The 18820-nt window shown below is 43.0% G+C and overlaps 1 protein-coding gene across 2 annotated transcripts; it reads left to right on the top strand.

The window, feature by feature from the left end:
• Positions 1-2366: 2366 nt before the first annotated feature.
• LOC308418734 (UPF0461 protein C5orf24 homolog) lies at positions 2367-11826 on the top strand. 2 transcript variants are annotated; one of them, XM_080914214.1, is made up of 3 exons: positions 2367-2587; positions 7486-7915; positions 8202-11826. In XM_080914214.1, exons 2-3 carry the CDS (start codon positions 7489-7491, stop codon positions 8345-8347), a joined length of 573 nt encoding a protein of 190 aa, XP_080770340.1. In that variant the 5' UTR covers positions 2367-2587; positions 7486-7488; the 3' UTR covers positions 8348-11826. The 2 variants fall into 2 exon arrangements, with proteins under 2 accessions (XP_080770340.1, XP_080770341.1); XM_080914215.1 differs by having other exon boundaries at positions 7486-8341.
• Positions 11827-18820: the final 6994 nt, after the last annotated feature.

Here is an 18820-nt window from a genome sequence, read left to right as displayed (position 1 = left end):
GTGGCTGCTTGCTTTTTATGTCCTCTCCTGTTCCCACGAGTCCTAGAGGCAAGGGACACTCAAGGTCATAGGGTCAAGCAGTTCTAAAGGGCCAGTTGACTAGCAACTAGGGATCTTTTAAAGGGCCAAGCACACAAAATAAGCCACACTACATACCACCTATAAGTCGGCCTTTGTGTCTGGAAGTTAGGGTTCCCCCGAAACAAACCCTCATCCTATTCAGAGTGATGCTTTCCAGAAATCACTGGAGGCGGCACGCACGTGGCTTCTCAGGAAAGCCAAGCGCAGTGACCCTTCTATGCCCCAACACAGCCTCTCCAGAGTTGGAGATACAGTAGTGCTTTTCTGTTAAACAGTCACCTTCCCAGATGTCAGCTCAGCTCTCTGAGCCTTTGCTTAGAGTTTGCTTTTGTTTGAGACTAAGGCGCTCTATCAGTAGTTCCTGAGACTCTGGAAATCCTTCATTTCCAAAAAAATATTTCTTTACATCACGATTCATAACTAGCAAAATTGCAGTTATGAAGTAGCAGCAAGAAATTTTAAGGTTGGGAGTCACTACAAGTTGGGAACTGTATTAAAGGGTCACAGCAATAGTAAGGTTGAGAACCACTGTTCTCTGTAGTCATGGCTATCCTGTAACTGGCTGTGTGGAACAGGCTGGCCTTGAACTCCCAGAGATCCTCCTGCGTCTGCCTCCCCAGTGCTGGGGTTAAAGGCATGTTCCACTATATCCCGCTTTTGTTTGGAGTTTTTCCTGGAGGTCATGTAGGCAGACCACTGATCATGTGGCTAATCTGTCTTCTGTTCCTTTGGAGATGGTAGTGACAAGGCTTGACTCAGCAGACCTTTGTTGAAATCACTTTGATAGACTTGTCTCAAAGCAAAGCCCTTGGGGGGGGGGTACAAACACCAGGTAGTATAGAGATTACCTCCAAGCTTTGTCCTATAGCTCTATTCAGAAACTGGCTTGAACCAGTAACTCTAAATGCTACTAGGCCAGGACCCTTCTCTCGAGATGAGCTTTTAAGTGCCAGGGGCCTGGTTTCCAGTTTCTAGTTAAAGCTCAGAAATGGAGACATCAGTACCCTCAATGTCACAGCTCAGTAATCATGGCTAGAAATTCAGAGCCTTCTCTTTTCTCTGAGCGGGATGTTGGGCCTCCAGTCTCACCTTTCAGTGTCTGACTCCCAGCTCTCTGCCGTCTAGGTGCTACAGTCTAGCCACCTGCTAGCTGCCTCTGGGCTGCCAGCTCCAAGTCACCTGTTTTTTTTCTTATATCCCACTAGGCCCACTCTGCCAGCAGTGGGGAGCCCCCAGTAGGCAATGAATCTCCCGACACTGGTCTTCTCCGAGACCTGTGTCAGCAGAGCCTAGCTGGGAAGGAAGTTTCCCCAACTGCTTCCAGAGCATGAAGGGAGTGGTGATTTTAGAGCCAAGCTGACATGGGTTGGGGAGACATTGCTGTCTGAGGAGACAGGGTTATCTGGGGTGACTAGGTTGGCTCATCCAAAGGGAGACATCTTGAGTTGTGGCCAAAGCAAGGCGCATTCTGTAGCAGCTGCCAGAGCATTGCTGTGTTTCTCTCTGCCAGATGGGAGTCTCCTTGGGCAGCTCTGAGCTTTGTGGCTGTTTTCTTTCATTTTAAACAAATCAAATAGCAAAACCACGTTGTTTTGGTATGCTTGCGGGCCTTTGAAGGGAGGGGCCGTTTGACTGCTCCTTGGGTTCCTGAGCAGAAGGTAAGGTTATTGTTGTCTGGACAGGTTTCGGGTTTGGAAGACCCAGGATAATTCTACAACAAAGTGACTGAGAAGGAAACACGGCCAAACTGGAATCAGGCTAGTTGCTCAACCTTTTAGGATGAAGGATATGGCGCATTCTAGAGAAGTCAGGGATTTAAAAAACAAAACTAGATACTACAGGGCATCCCACCAAATACTTTTAATTGTCTCACACCTTACGTCCGAGAGCCTTAACACCATCACCATCTGAATATCCGGTTTGGAGGTGGGCAATTCCACCCTCCCCACCCTTAAGAAACTAAAGGGCAGACAATGAGTTTTAACGTCTGCATAGGGCGTCATCAAACGTCGTTTGCAAACAGCAGTGAAAACGGCTTCTGGAGGACAACAGCGGGACTCAAGCGCTGCCTGCTTCACCGAGTAATCCTGCGTTCTGAGAAATCTACTGAGCGGACCGTAGGAATTTCACCGAGACCGGCCCACCCTCCCTTCTTAGCAGGACTGTTGCTGCGGACAGGCCGCGTCCACTCCGCGCGCGCACTCCGAACGCCCGCCGCGCCGCGCGCCCAGTCTCGCGATACTTAAGGCGTGCATGCGCCTGCGCCTGCGCGAGCGGAGTTCACATTCCCGGGCTGTGGCGGCCTCTTCCTCCCGCGTCTGGGGCCCCGGTGAGGGCTCTTGGGAGTCGGGCGCTGGCGTGGACTCCGCCGCCGCCGCTGGCCCTCTGCCCTGACTGGACTGGGCCGCCCGGAGCGGGCGCGGCCGGAGTGAACGGAACGGGCGGGGGCTTTCCTGCCTATGGGCGGCCCCTAGGCGCTCTGAGGGCCGGGCTCCGAGCGGCCGAGGTAGGGCGCGGGGCGGCGGCTGGCGAGGGTCCCGGCAAGCGAGGGCGCGGGATGCAGCGGAGAGCGCGGGCGCCTCCTTCCTCCGGGGCGGCTGGGCCCGCGGTACTTCCGCCCGGGCGCCCGCCGGCCTCGCGGCAGGCGGAAGTCACGGCGCGGGCCGCGCAGCTATGGCTGCAGGGTGGGCGCGGGGCTGCAGGCTCGCCTTCGAGCTGCGGTTGACCCCGCATCCCGGCGACACGGCGGGGGACGCCTCGGGTTCCAGTTAGGATGCTGGCTTGGGGAACCGCCGTGGGGCACGATTAAGGAACGCAGGGAAGACAAAGGAGACCGTTATTTATGTCGTGTCTTAGTATCTTAAACTTCTCGCTAGGCACCCTCAGTGATTGACACGGCCTCCCACATGCTTGTTTAGAATTATAAAATCATATGTAATTATCTATAGTAGTTAGTCAGATAGTAACAAAACCCCGAGGATTAGGTGCTATTTATTTAATCTTTGGAGGAGAACGGGATATGGGCTTTTGAAGCTTTGCTATGTTTACAGAGCTTCAAGGTGTCTTGTGAATTTACTAAAAATAGTTTTCTTGGGAGCAGTGTCTGCCACATTAAAAAAAACTGTAATTTTTTTTCATTGAAAGACAGAAGGATTAAACACCCACAGTAAAACTTCAGGGAAAGCAAATCGAGGTAGACCTTCAAAGCTACTAATTTAGTCACAGTAAAACTCGTTGGCTTCCTTAAAACTTTCCAGTGAACCGTTTTAAAGGATTACTTCTCCATTGTTTTCTATGTACAAGGCATTGGTTTCCACCCCTAGTACCACAAACAAAACCAAATCAACTGTAGCCTTTACTACTCAGCACAATTCGTTCTGTGACTCCTACCTTACATACCAGCCGTGTCTCAGAAATTCTTCCCACTTTCCTAAATGCAACCTAAGTCATTTTAGTGAACTTTGCATGGAATTGGAGAATAGCTGGGAGAAAAGCAATTAAGAGTGTATGGATCTTGAAGAGAACTATGGTTTGGTTCTCTGCATTGCATTGCACAACTCTTCGGGGGCACTCACGCCTTTGCTCTCATGTAGACAAGCATGATTTAAAAAATAAGGTAATAGCTGACCAAGCATGTTGATTAACACCTTTACACCCACTATTTGCTTGGTGAAACAGGAGGATTGCTATGAGTCAACCTAGACAAAGAGTAAGACAAACCTCAGAAATAAAAGCCCCCAAAACCAAACCAAAAAATGATTTGCAGGTAGGTCTTGGAGTGGAAAGAGGTAGGAATTTGAAGAACAGGGTTAATGCTGATGTGTTATGCAGATGCTGAAATTTATCATGCATGTAAATATATGTAGTGGTTTTTATATACAGAGGATTTCATAGTGTTGAAACAGGTTGTAAAAAAAAATTTTTTTTCCAGGCTGGAGAGATGACTCAGTGGTTAAGAGCACTGGTTGGTCTTCCAGAGGTCCTGAGTTCAATTCCCAGAAAACACATGGTGGCCCACAACCATCTGTAATAGGATCTGGTGCCCTCTTTTGTTATGCAAATAGAGCACTCATATGTATAAATAAATAAGTCTTTAGAAAGAATATTGGTTCTTTTTTAATTTGGCTGTCCGTTGTATAAGAGAAAGAGCTTCCTCCTTATCGCCTTCATTTCTTGCTTTCTATGAAGCTTAGGGCTGGCTATTACTCTGGATTCTCTGAGTCAGCCTTCCCAGTGGTAGGATTTGCAGGCATAATGGTATATCTGCATCTATGCACATATGCATACATTCATATCACAGAAGTCAACACCAGTGTCTTCCTTGGTTGCTGCTTTCCATCTTAGTTCTTGAGATAAAGTCTCCCATTGAACTTGAGCCTGGAGCTCTTGGATTTGAGTAGACTGGCTCACCATTGGGTTATAGGAATCTGCTGCAGGTCTTCTACCTCCCCCTTGGGGTTACAGACACAGGGTACTTGCCATGTTTGTGTATACTGAAGATCCAAACCCAGGCACTTAAACAACTGAGCCAGTTCCAAAGAGTGTTTTGTTTGTTTTGTTTTTTGAGGCCCTGGCTGTCCTGGGATTCGCTATGCAATATCTAGAGAAAACTTTGGTTGTCATAAATTTTGGGGAAAAGCAGTATTACTGACATCTAGGGTGCTGCTGAACAGCCTCAGTATAGAGGAGACATGCCTGGCTGCCATGACTGTGCCATGCTCACACAAACTGTTGGCTCTCTTCATGTTATCTAAATTCCTATTTGATTTTGTCATTTCCTAATGAGGATCCCTGACAGGTTACTTAAAGTCAATTCCATTTCTTTTAAGAAAGAAAAAAAAAAGGCCTATTTGTATGTGAGTGTGTGTGTGTGTGTGTGTGTGTGTGTGAGAGAGAGAGAGAGAGAGAGCGCGCATGCAAGTACACAAATGTATATGTATGTGCCTGTGTTGATGGAGAGGCCAGGTTATTGAGTGTCCTCTGTGTTTGTACCCACCTGTCTCTGGTTTTTCTGAGAGACAGGTTTTCTTTGTGTAGCCCTGGCTGTCCTGGAATAAATAGCTTTGTAGATTAGGCTGGCCTTTAACTCCTAGAGATCACCTGCCTCTGCCACCTGAATGCTGGGATTTAAAAATGTGAACCATAGCAAGGTTCTCCCTGAACCTGGAGCTTCCTTTTTCTCAGCTAAGTTGGAATCTCAAGTTTCATTGATCTTCCTGACTCCATTCCTATCATTCAGCTGTGTGTGTAGTCAAAATTGGTCTGTAAGGTAGGTGCTAATATTCCAACTCCAGTCCTTAGAATTGTGCATCAGGCACTGTTAAGTGCTGAGCCAGTCTGCAGTCCCTGTTTCTTCTCTTTTAAATTGGATAATCTCTGTATTTACATTTCAGATGTTACCCCCTTTCCCGTCCCATCCCCCATCCCCCTCTCATTGCCTCCTTGAAGGTGCACCCTCTCCCAACCACCCTCTTTATATATTTTTTAAAATTTACTTATTCTTTTATGAGTACACTGTTGCTGTCTTCAGACACACCAGAAGAGGGCATCAGATCCCATTACAGGTGGTTGTGAGATACCATGTGGTTGCTGGGAATTGAACTCAGGACCTTGGAAGAGCAGTCAGTGCTTTTAACTGCTGAGCCATCTCTCTAGACCTTCCTGTTCCTGTCTTTTTAACTAAGCATACATTGAGAATTATGTGCAAAGTGCCTGGTATATAGAGAATGCTCAGAAACCAACTTTGTGGCCTGAAAACTCATTGGCTATGTGGTACAGACTTATGTAGAAGGAAAAAAAATCACAGACAAAACAGTGACTTTGGACTTGTTTAGGGTTGTGTAAAGCAAGAAGATGGCTTACTCTTTAATGACCTGTTTGGCATTCAGTTTTTGTTTTGGGAGTAAATGGTATTTGATTGTTACCCATATTTTTGATGTTCCTGTGTTGGCTGTGTGTGTGCTCATCTGTTTTAGTTGCTCAGAACCTTTGTTTAGCCTCTGTGTGGATACTGCCTTTTGTTTGGATAGAGCCCATTGAAAGGGATTGTGTGCTGGGTCAAGACATTGTGTTCCTTGCTTGACACTATTTGGTTTTGAAAATGTAACACACACTCGGGATTCTGTATAAATAATACATTGCCATAATGACTGGGTGTCCCCCATGTGGAAACTGATCAGGTTAAGAGTCCACAAGTGACAGTGTGCTGCAGTAACCAGGAAGGCATGCTAAGGGTAGGCCAGGAAACCCATTTTATTAAGAGTTCTGGGGTTTTAACATTTATTTCTGTGTTCATGGTTGTGTGTGTGTGTGTGTGTGTGTGTGTGTGTGTGTGTGTGTGTGTTGTGCAAGTATGGTATGTGAGTGTCAGAGGACAACTTGAGTGGATTCTCCTACCTTTCCCTTTAAGGGAATTGAACTTATATGTCAGGTTTGGTGGCAAGGGGCTTTACCTGATGAGAACTGTTTTTGGCCTTTGTTTTAGATTTTATTTTTTTAACAACTTAAAAGGAAAAAGGCCTACAAAATATTCATTTTCTAGTTTATATCAGCCTTAATCAGATATTATAGGTATTTAATTAGTGTTTTGAGTTCTGTTTTCAGAAGAATTTAGATTTTTAAAAAGTAATTGTATATGACTGTTTTGCCTACATGTCTGTATGTTTACCGTGGGCATGCTTGGTGTCCAAGGAGATCAGAAGAAGATGTCAGTCCCCTGGAACTGGAATTATTATTGATGGTGTGAGTCACCATGTGGGTGTTGGTCCATTGCAAGAGCAGCAAGTCTTCTGCTCAGCCATTGTTTTAACCTCTAATTGAGTGATCTTATGTGACATTTGTTTCTACCTATAACTGAGAAAACCATGACTCTTTGATGCTATTTGTAGAGTGACTTTTTGGGGGGCATGGACAACACTATCCATGTATTCTAGGTTGGACACCAACAAATCAAAGGATTCCAGTCGAGGCTGGCTTAGTGAACCAGCCAGCTAGTTAGTTTATATACAGCCATATAGGTAACTCAGAGGCACTTACAGCCCTGAACAAGCTACCAGCATGGGTTACAACCTAGGAAAGCCTCATCCCTAGAACTCCTGTGCACCTTGCCAGGTGACTGTCCAAGAGTCTTTCTCTCCTTAGCATCTGCTTCCTGGTTTTATAAACTTGTAGGGGGAGGGAGAGTAAATCTCCTAATTGAATCTTCTGGGCCTCTGTCCTCAAGGAATGTTTTAGTTAGGTGGGAGTAGAGAGGTTGTTGTGGAACAGCATTTGTCTGTAAGTCTTTTGGAGTCTACCCCATTGCCCTAATTTTAGGTAGTCTACATAGCTGTTAAAAGATGGTATTTCCGTTGTATTCTGTCATACAGATAGGTACTCATATGCATATGTCTTTGTTTTTGGTAGAAAATGATGCATCCCGTTGCCGGCAGTAATCCAGCGTTCTGTGGGCCTGGCAAGCCTTCCTGCCTCAGTGAAGATGCCATGAGAGCTGCTGATCAGTTTGATCTGTATTCCTCCCAGCAAAACAAATACAGCCACACAGTCAGCCACAAACCAATGGTTTGTCAGAGGCAAGACCCATTAAATGAAACACACTTGCAGCCTACAAGTGGCAGAAACATAGAGATAAAAGATGAACTAAAGAAAAAGAAAAACCTCAATCGATCTGGTAAGCGAGGCCGGCCTTCGGGAACCACCAAGTCAGCAGGATACCGGACCAGCACAGGCAGACCCCTGGGAACTACCAAAGCAGCTGGATTTAAAACAAGTCCAGGCAGACCTTTGGGTACAACTAAAGCTGCAGGATACAAAGTCAGCCCAGGGAGACCTCCAGGTAGCATTAAAGCTCTGTCCCGTCTTGCAGATCTTGGGTATGGCTGTGGCACTGCTGCCTTTCCTTACCCTATGATGCATAGTAGAGTGGTTCACGGGGTTCAGGAAACAGGTGGTGAAGTCAAGCCGCCCAGTGAATGAGGGAGACAGGAGAGCACTTGTTAGGAGCAGTTTGTTAGTCACCCCAAAGCTTATTGCTTTAATTTTGACATGATCTTACCACATGGACTCCCCAGTTCTGTTTGTTTGCTCTCCCTCACCCCACACTTTTGTTTCTTTCTTTTTAGCTCAGAAGCTGCCACAATTGAGAGATGCACTTTGGGCAGGAGTAGTACATTGTATGTATCTGTATTGTACACGGTTCACAGGACACTCAGCTAAGTCACTTGTGCTTTCCCTTTGTGCTGCTCTAAGTGGACTCCTCATGTGCTAAGCAGCTCCCCAAGTTAACCCAGTGTGAGACATTGTAACTGACAGGGGGGTGGGCAGCAGCTGATGAGCAGGTCTGAGGGGATAGCTGTGTGAGTTTAGAACTCTGAAGTAAGACACGGCTGTCTGGATGCTTTGGAACAAAACACAGTTTCTTATTTATTGATTCACATGACAGTAGTTGATCATCATTCCTAAAGCACTGTTTAGTATCTGCCTTGCAGAGATTATAGTTACAGGGTATATGGTTTTCAGTTGCCTAAAAGCATATGCACCAAACACTACAAGCAACTCATACTTAAAATATTTCAATACGTCATAAACCTGCACATTATATTTAATATACAAGAAAAGAAGAACCCTTAAAGTTTGCATGTAACTATAAACATTCTGTTTTATCTTTCACATACTTAGTGAATTTTAAAATATTATATTTAAAAACATTACTATTGCTCATTTATTTAGAGTGTCTTTTTTTTTTTTTTAGTTTTTCTGAGTAATTGTTATTATACTTCGTTAGTTCTTATCTGCATTTTTAGGTTTATATCTACCAAAGGACACAAGTTGAGTGGTCGACTGCAAAATTGGTCTGAGCAGAAAGCAGTTTCCTGGCTGTTGAGACCCAAATACCAATAAATGTAACTCAGTATGTGTGAATCCTATAAAATGAGCGCTGGTTAGTATAAAAAACCATTGTGGATCCAGGATGATCAATGACTGCTTCTTCCAAAAGAGGTCTCCCCAGTGAGGCTTGCTTTAGATACAGTATAGAAAAGAGACAAATACTGGGCATGAGGGTATACTTATGGAGGGGAATCTTCTGAAATATTTCCTGTTAACACGTGTTTTATTTATTTTGAAGTTTTTCTAAGTAAAGTGTTATGAACTTTAAAGTTGAAAAGCTTTCCCTGGGCCAGGTGTGGTGGCCTATGAATTTGATCCCAGCATTTGGGAGACTGAGACAGGCAGATCTCTGAGTTTGAGGTCTACATAGTACCAGGACAGCCAGTGTTAGGTAGAGAGACCCTATCTTTCAAAACAAAACAAAGAAAAGCTTTACTGAACTTAAAAAAATTATGTTTTTTACTTGCATTTAAAATGCCTTTGAGATTAAAATGTAGATTTACAGAACTTAAAACTTTAAAAATAATAAGAAATTTAAAAGGACACATACTGGTTGGTTAGACTTGCCCTCAGTCCATGCAAACTGACTGTATGTAACCATGTTTCAGACCTTTATCAGGGGACAAGCAGCAAATCTCAGGTGCCCCAGTGATAGCTGACACAGCACTGGGACCTCTGCTCCTACAGTAAGCGCTGGTACATTGCATGTGGAGACAGTAACCTCAGCAGTAACCTTCACACAAATTATGGGGGACAGTGAGCAATGCTGGGTGACCACTTAACCAGGTGTAACATTCAGACAGCTAAAGTGCTTCAGAGTTTGTTCTTGCGGAAGCCTAGAATATAAAACTTATAATTTACTCAGAACAGTGTAACTTCTGACACATGCAGATGCTTGCATCTTCATTGATATGTTCTTCTTGTCACAAGTATCTGTCACTTAGCTGTTTCTGACATTGTCCAGCAGTTGGCTGTTTAGAAATCCTTGCACGGCTAGTAGTTCCTGAAGACAGTTGAAATCGTGTAGTATAGAATAATCTCACCACCAAATGTCAAGGACGTGGGTGCATGTTGTGTTTCATAGTGAGTCCACATGGCATCTTTTCAGTTTGATTTCGTTCCTAGTTTTGTACCTTGTCATTTCTTCTTCCCCTTTCCCACATCTATCCCTTTCCCTCAGCTCTCTAGCACTTCTACTCAGTGGTGCTGTGCTGTGTGTCAGAAGATAGAGTGGGTGTATTATTGTATAATGAGCTTCTGATGGGACATTGGTGTAGGGAGATACGTTATTAACAGTATTTATATCAGGAGCTTTATCCCAGGAAAGGGGGGATGGATGAATGGATGGCTACAGTTGTGAATGGATAACATCACTTAGGAAACTGAATTTACTGTTCCTGTGAGCAGTCACCTGGAATATTAAATGTGTGCACTGCTGAACGTCTGATTCTACTTTTCTCCTTGTGGACAGTTTACTAGTGCCACGCTGGAGAGGCACGGTGAGGACAGGAGTGAAGTCTTCACATAAAAATATTTTTACTTCTACATGATCTAAAGACTGCATTCTGCATCTTTTGTAACATGGTCTTTTGTCATGACAGACACTGAAATAGCATGTGAAACAGTTGCCTAGATGCCAGTATATTCAGTCGGGAAAAACTGTCATACCCCTCCACCCCCACTGTATAATTGTTCCTTAAAAGGTAAATTGCTAATTTTATACTGTGTGATTCTATTCTTCATAAATAGGTTTCACTATTCTATATTAAAACTTTGTCAGAAAATAATCTGCTATTCAAGTAAGTTTGTTTTACTTTTTTCTTAAAAGGATATTTTAACATGCCTTATTTATTGTTATCAAAACAAATAAGGAGTCAATACAGATGAAAATTTCATTTTCCACAGGTATCACCTTGCCTAACTAATCTTTAGTATGGGGTGATTTTGATACTATCTTTGGAGTTTTGCACTGGATATTTAAAAATATATATATATTGGCACAATATATTGAAAAATTAAATAGTATTTGGTTTAATTTTTAATATTTGAAACATTTTTTAATTAGTGTTTAATCAGACTAACAATTCTTTGTATTTTTAATTACTTTTTTAAAAGGAACATCTGAAAAGTGGTATTCATTTCAAACTGGTGTTTGTGTGAATTTACATATATATTTTCATGAAATAAGCATAGAAAATTTCTTTGAGGTAAAATCTGAATCCATTTATTATGAGGTTAAAGATGCTTCATCCAGTGTAATAATGACCATACTTAATGTAAGTTTAAATGGTGAACTTCTTCATACTTTAAGAAGCTTTAAGAGAACAGTTCAGGGGATACTAAGATGATTGCTCTGTCAGTTCCTTGTCTATATGCAGTAAAATTTATCATTCATTACAGTAATATAACAATTCAACAGTCTCGGGCATAAAAAGTTTTAATGATCCTTTGTTCTGTCTGTTCTAGCATAATGACTGAGCTCAAACTCTTAAGATGTATCTAAATATTTGTTTTTCTCCCTTTTCTTTCAAGTAGACAGACTGTGCTCTCACATACAATGTATTTTAAGTTTTTAGAAGTGATACTGTAATAAGTCAATTGTGTGATTTAATCAGGCCACTCTGATTCTTTGATTCACAATTTCCTTTTTCCACAGACAATTATGAAACAAATAATTACCAGTTAACTGATAATAAGCACGTTGTCCTCTGCTGTAAAAAGTCTGAATAGATACTGTGTATGTTTTACTGTCCATGAACTTGAGCTACTCGTGTGCAATTATGTCTATGGAATGGAGTAGTGTTCATGATTTGTATCTACATTACATATGGATGTATATTTATTAATAAAGTCATCACTTTAAACCACCTTTGTACTAGTTTATTTTTTCCCATGTATACATTTTGTACATAGGGTAAGGAGTCATGTACAGACCTCACATCTGTATGGTCAGAGGACAGCTTTGGAGTTGGTTCTCACGCTGCTCTGTGGGGCTTGGGATCAAGCTCAACTTGTAGGCTCTGCAATACCTGATCCACCAAGCCTTCTCTTCATACTGCTTGGTTCCGTAGCACAGTAGAGAAGCCATAAATGGAAAGAGAGACCTTTTTATCATTTGTTGGTGTATGTTTATCCTGGAATTTTGTATTCTATTATTTTTATTTGTTTGTTTGTTTGGTTGGTTTTATTTTTCCAGACAGGGTTTCTTTGTGTGCCCTGACTATCCTGAAACTTACTCTGTAACCAGGCTGGCCTCAAACTCAGATCCTTCCATCTCTGCCTCTGCTGGGATTAAAGGTATGCACCACCATTACACCCAGTTGAATTTTACATTTTAATCTTCCTCTTTACTTGTGTGTGTGTGTGTTTGTGTGTGTGTGTGTGTGTGTGTGTGTGTGTGTGTGTGTGTATACACATACATATATAGATATATATGTAGTTTTTGAATTTCTGTTATATGGGCTGGAGAGAGAAAGATGACTTAGAGGTTGAAAGTAATTACTGTTCATTAAAAATAGTTATTTTCAAAGGTACTATTATTATCAGGCTAATAACATGTTTTCGGTTACACAGCCTTGCGTAGTTTAGATGGGCCTCTAACTCATTATCGTAGCTAAAACTGGCCTTGTGCACACATGTGGGTGTCTTCAGAGACAAGACGAGGGCACTGGATACTCTGGAGCTAGAGTTAACAGTTATGAGCTGCCATGTAGGTGCTGAAACCTGATCTCAGGTCATCTGGAAGAGCAGTCTCTCCAGATACTTTTATTTCTTGTTGGTTTTGTTTTGAGACAGGGTCTCACTACATATCCCTGGCCGGCCGTTCTGAGACTCACTGTAGAGTAGGCTGGCCTAAAGAAATCCATTGGCCTCTACCTCCCATGTAGTTGCTGGGATTAAAAGGTAGGCTTCACTTTTTTGAGACTCTCCAGGCTGGCCTCAAACTCACAATGTAGCCAGGGATGACCCAGAACTACTGGTCTTGTTCTGGGATTGCAGGTATAATGCAGATTACCACTGTACCTTGTAAATTATTGCTGCATTTTTATTGTATGATCATGTGTGTATTTGTGTGTGTATATGTTCTGCTGTGTGGCTTCTGGTGATCACAGGTAGTAGTCAGTCTTGGCAGCAAGCTGGTGGCAAGCATCTTCCTCAACGAGCTGTCTCACCTGGCCAGTCTTCTGTGTGCTGATCTTGTTTCTGAAGTCTTGCAAAATTCATGTATCACCTGTTGTGGGTTTTGTTGTTATTGTATTCTAATTTCTAAGGATTACTAACATTAATTATACATATTTAGAACGTATTTTGATTATATTAATCCTTCATCCTTTGTGGGCCCCCTCCAATTCCCTTCCTCTTCTGAAGCAGCTCCCTCCTATTGTGTCTGGCTTTGTTTGGTTTTGGTTATCTAAGAGTTTCAGTGGGGTTACTTGTGAGTACAGGCACCTTACCAATTGGCAAAGACAATGTCTCTTCCTTCTCCAGCAACCATTGAATGCCAAAAAAAATTAGGTATTTTGGGGAAGGAAAGGATTTATTTGGCTTTTACTTCCACATTTCTGTTCATTAAAGGCTGTCAGGGATGGAACATTCTCTTCATGCCTTGCTCAGCCTGCTTTCCTGTAGAACCCAGAACCACCAGCCCAGGGGTGGCACCACCATAAAGGCTGGGTCCTCCCCTGTCAGTCACAAACAGGCTTGCCTACAGCCTACCCTTAGAGAAGCATTTTCTATATTGAGGTGAGTTGACATGAAAACTAGCCAGGACAGGTAGGTTTGTGGTTGAGCATCTGTAGTGATTTTTGTTGCTGTGGTCCTGAAAATACGAAGCCAGGGAAGAAAAGCTTACGATTCCAGAATCCCATCATAGCAGCAAGAGTGGGAGGAAGTAAAGTAAGACAGAGGTGGGGACCAGGCTATACACCCTCAAAGCTCTCTTCCTAAATGTTTCGTAACTGTCAGCTAGGGACCAAGTAGTCAAATGTGAGCTCATGGGAGATACTTGTTTCAACACTGAGTGCCAACCCACAGGAAAGAAAGTTCCAGATGAGTGCCTGCCTGAGACCCAGTGTACTGCCTCCAGAATCTGTGTCTTGTGCAATAGGGTCTTTCTGTTTGGTTCTAATTGGCGACCAACAGTAGTAGCAACTGCCTGTATTGTTTTGGGGGGATTCTGGTGCCTCCCTGACCAATAACTTACAGGGAAGTAGTTTACCCTCCTAAGGGTTTTCCATGTAAATGTCCCTTAACTTAGCAATGAGGTTACAGTTTGAAAGGACAAAGCATCATAAATTGGAAAGTCACTGAAAAGGCATAATCTACCAAACATCCTAGCAACACAGCAGGCTATGATCTGTTGGCTGTTCACCATAATTCAATTACTAAGCCGGTAAAGTGCTGGTTCCAGGAGCCTGACAACTTGAGTCCTGTTCCCAGAAGCCACATACTTGGTCGAGGAGAAACTGATTCCAGAGTTGTCCTTTAGTCTCCACATGCATGTGTCATGTGATTTACTTTTATACATGTGAATGTTTCCTACATGTATGTGTACCAGTGTACTTGTACTTGGAGACCAGAAGAGGGGGCCAGGTCCTCTGGAACTGCAATTATGGATGGTTGTAAGCCTCCATATAAATACAGAAACCTGGGCTGGAGAGATAGGTCCTGAGTTTAACTCCCAGCAACCACAGGGTGACTCACAACCATCTGCAATGGGCATACTCACATATATAAGTTTTTTTTTTTTTTTTTTTTTTTTAATTGCAAAGACCCACACCTGGGTCCTTTGCAGGGGCAGAAAGTGTTCTTTCCTGCCTGGCCATCTCTCAAGCCCATAAAAATAAGGTTTTAAAAACTTAAACAAACAAACAAACAAGCATGGCTGGGAACTGCCTCGTGGTTGCTGTCCAACACCACATTAGAGTGTCACATCATGTAGCTCTAGCTGGGACAGCTCATAGTGAATGTGTTGGAACTTGAGCCAGTATAAGTTGGAGTGTGTCATACAAGGTCATGCTGTCAGTGCATATTGTTTTACTTGACAGCGTTAATGTCTTTTTTTTCTTTTGTGATTAACTGCCTAGTGCACTTGCTAAAATCTTAAGTGTTGGATAAGTAGTGGGGATGGACATCACGCCCTGCTGTCGCAGGGGAAGCATTTAGTCTCACTGTGAAGGATTACGTTAGCTCTGCTTTTCTGGTAGATGTCTTACCATATTGAGACTCTCAGTCTCCTGTCTATCTTCCAAGTCTTAGGATTACAGGCATCTGCCGCTATGCCTCTTCTAGCCCAAATGTAAGCTTTCCCTCAGTCAAATCTTTGACTATCCTAAGATACATTTTGTGCAAGACAAGGAGGAATCTTTTACCTACTGGTTTTATTTATTTTTAAAATATTTATTTAGGTTTAGTTTATATATATGGAAGTTTTACTCAAGCCCATGTGGTGCCTAAGAAAGTCAGAAGAGTGTATCCAGTCCCTGGAACTAGAGTTGCAGGCAGTTGTGAGCTGCTAAGGGTGCTGGGAACTGAACCTGGGTCCTCTGCAAGAATATCAAGTGCTTTTATATACTGAGCCATATCTCCAGCCTCTTACTACTGGTTTTCAGAATGAGTGTTCTCCATTGTCTTCTGAAGGTTATGGAAATCTATTAGAACATGCTTAAAAGTGTTTTTAGTATCTGCAGACCCGCACTTTTAAATTGGCATTTATTTTTTTAATCTGTGCAGCCACCACACTATACACATTGGCGGTCAGAGGACCACACCCAGGAGCTGGCCAGTCCTCTGAGCTTGTTGGCAAACCACACTTTACCCACTGAGCATCTCAGCAGTCTACGAACTAAACACAGGAAGTAGATGTCATTCTACCGAGATCACGCATTGTTAGGTTCAAAGTGCCCCAACTTAGCTTTGTAGCAGCTAGTCAGGTTCCTTGGTCATTTAAAATGTCTATTATTACTGTGGGAGTCTGATGCATTTGGACTTGCTCATTCTAGGGCACAAATGTGGAGGTCAGAGGACAACTTCATGAAGCTCCTCTGTCTTTACATGGATTTTTGAGGCTCAAACTATGATGAGTATTTTACCTGATGTCAGCCTTTCTTGGTCATTTTGAGTTTTGATAGCTTCCTTGCGTGTTGGTATAACAGGATGACTTAAGAAATGAAAGGTCTTTTGGATAACACCTTCAATCTTAGCACTCAGGAGGATGGGGCAGGCAGATCTGACTTTGAGGCCTGCCTGGACTACACAGTGAGTTCTGGGACAGTTCTGTAGCTAAAGCTACACAGAGAAGCCCTATCTTGTCTTGAAAAACCAGAAAAGCAAGTGAAATGTTTAAAAGGAAATTTAGTGACATTAATTTTCACTTGTTCATTTTAGGATTTTCTTACTATGTAACAAAGGTTGAGCTAGAACTCCCGACCCTGCTGCCACACTTCCCAAGACCTGGGATTCTGGGTATATGCCTTAGTACTTGGCCAACAAGATCATGTTCAAAATATTTTCTTATAGATAGTAAGTTAAAGAAAGGTAGGTTACACATCTGGAGGTGTAATTCTGTAGAGTGCTGGTTTAGTAGAGTTGAAGCTCTGGGTTGGGTCTTCAGCACTGCATAAAACTAGGTGTACCAGTACTTGCCTGCAGCCTGAAGTCCTGCATGGATACATATGACTCTTGTTTTGTTTTGTTTGAGACAAGGTTTTATAGTGAGGTGTTTTTGGTTTCCTTAAAAATATGTGAATATGTTTTTGTCGAAATCTTGGATGTGGGATATGGGGCTGCTTCAGATTGTCCACAGCAGCTGACTGATTTGTCTTCTGCTCTGGCAGGGGCACTATTCTGCCAGCTGAAGACAGTTTACATTTGGAATTCTGGGGACTTAAGAAGGGCATAAAAATGCCAGCAAGACTGCAGAGGCTGCTGCTGCTTTTGCTGTTTGCTAGATTGATGCTTGCTGCTGCTTGGAGATACCCTGACAACCAAGATCAACATTGCCCCAAGGAACTCTACACTCCTAATCAGCAACAAGTAGTCTAAAGAGATCTACACCCTTTCCCTTCTTTCTTTCCTACCTCCCTGAGGTTGGGGGTTGGAAGGAATTGAGGTGGAGAAGGGTGGTAGATCTAAGAACCCAGTAAAGTTGCCAGTAAGTATGGTTACAGCATTTTTCTGTGTAGCCCTGGCTGTGCTGGAATTCTCTTTCTAAATCAGGCTGGCCTTGTATTCAGACATCTACATGTCTTCTGCCTCCAAGTGCTGGGATCAAAGGCTTGTGTTGCCATGCCCAAAGGCTTATGCTACCATGCCTGGTAAAGACTCTTACAGGGAAAGAGGGAAAGAACACACCAAGGGCTCCATTTTGAAGTGATGAATTTGTTCTAAGGGGCATTTCAAGTTCACATCTGATTTCCAAGGTGTCCCTTTGCAGACATTAAGAGTTGTGAAATACCACCAAGCCTCAAGCAGGTGAACATAGGGAATAGTTTAGCAATCTAGGACTCCACTTGGTTTGGACTGTGTGCCTATTCCTCTTTTTGTAAAGCACTTGGCAACCTGGGACCCTTACCTGTATATGCCATGCACACTTCCCTCTCTTAGCAATGTATCTAGCAAACTAGGACCTCTGCCTATTTGTACATACTACTCTAAACAATGGAATAAATTTCCCTTAACACATTTGATAGATTCTATTCAATTTGTTCTCAAGGTGGATTTTTAGGGAGAACCCCCTAACCATTCTTATGCCTGTGTGTAATTGGACAGGCATATAACTAAAGCCAGATGTATTATGGGAAGGGACATACACAGTTGGGAAGTGCTTATAGAATAATCTGTCAATCTAAATAGAGACCTACAACACTTAGAAACTAGCCACTCCTTCCTTTACACTCCATATAAAGCCCAAGAGAATAACCTTTCTAATCTGTTGTTTTGCTTTGGATGGAGTAACTTTACTACTTTGCAATCTGAATACATCTTTCTTTCTTGTATTGAAAGACCCCCGAATTGGGGAAGCCCCTCACTCTAGTACCGGGAGAACGTGAACCCAAGAACTCACAGAGAGCCTATCTTGCTGCTTATTGGGGGGTGGGCAGAGCTCTGGGGACGACACATATCTCACGCAGGAGATAGAGGAGTCGACCCCGAACTCATTTAGGGGGACATATTTATAGGGAAAATTACACAAGCAGTTAGCAACAAGCACATAACAATTTTATTGGTTTATTCAAATTGGCACAGTCTGCTTTTGGATATGATTCAACTCTAGGCCACTCTGTTTTGGGGCACACTGACCTTCATACTAGTTTTTCTCAGGACTGCAGAGCCAGACCTTATTGAGACCAGGTGGTCTTTGGTTTTTGTTCTCAGCCTTGAGACATACTTGTCCTCAAGGCAGGGTTATTGGGGCTAGCTTAAAACTTTAACTTTTTCAGTATAAGAAGCCAAGATCCTAGGAGTCCTGTTCAGATTACCTGAGACCCACCACTGGTAGCAATCTTGTTCCTTTTGTTTCCAAATTACAGCCTTGAACCTCTTTTTGGAAGAAATATGTCACTAGGGGCAGGCTTTGAGAGTTTATGCTTTGCTGCTTTCCTACTTGGCTTACTCTTCTTCATGTTTGTGGTTGAAGAAGTGATGCTCAGCCTCCTTACCTGGCTGCCTGGTGTTAATATGGACCCATAAATCACAATGGTCTCTTCCATAAGCTTTTGGGCATGGTATTTTATTACAGAAAGCAACCATGAGGCTGGAGAGACAGCTCAGCGGTTAAGAGCACTGACTGCTCTTCCAGAGGTCCTGAGTTCAGATCCCAGCAACCACATGGTGGCTCACAACCACCTGTAAT

The sequence above is a fragment of the Micromys minutus genome (genome assembly GCF_963924665.1).
Source record: "Micromys minutus genome assembly, chromosome: 1".
Taxonomy (NCBI): domain Eukaryota; kingdom Metazoa; phylum Chordata; class Mammalia; order Rodentia; family Muridae; genus Micromys; species Micromys minutus.
This window is presented reverse-complemented; position numbering and strand designations above follow the sequence as displayed.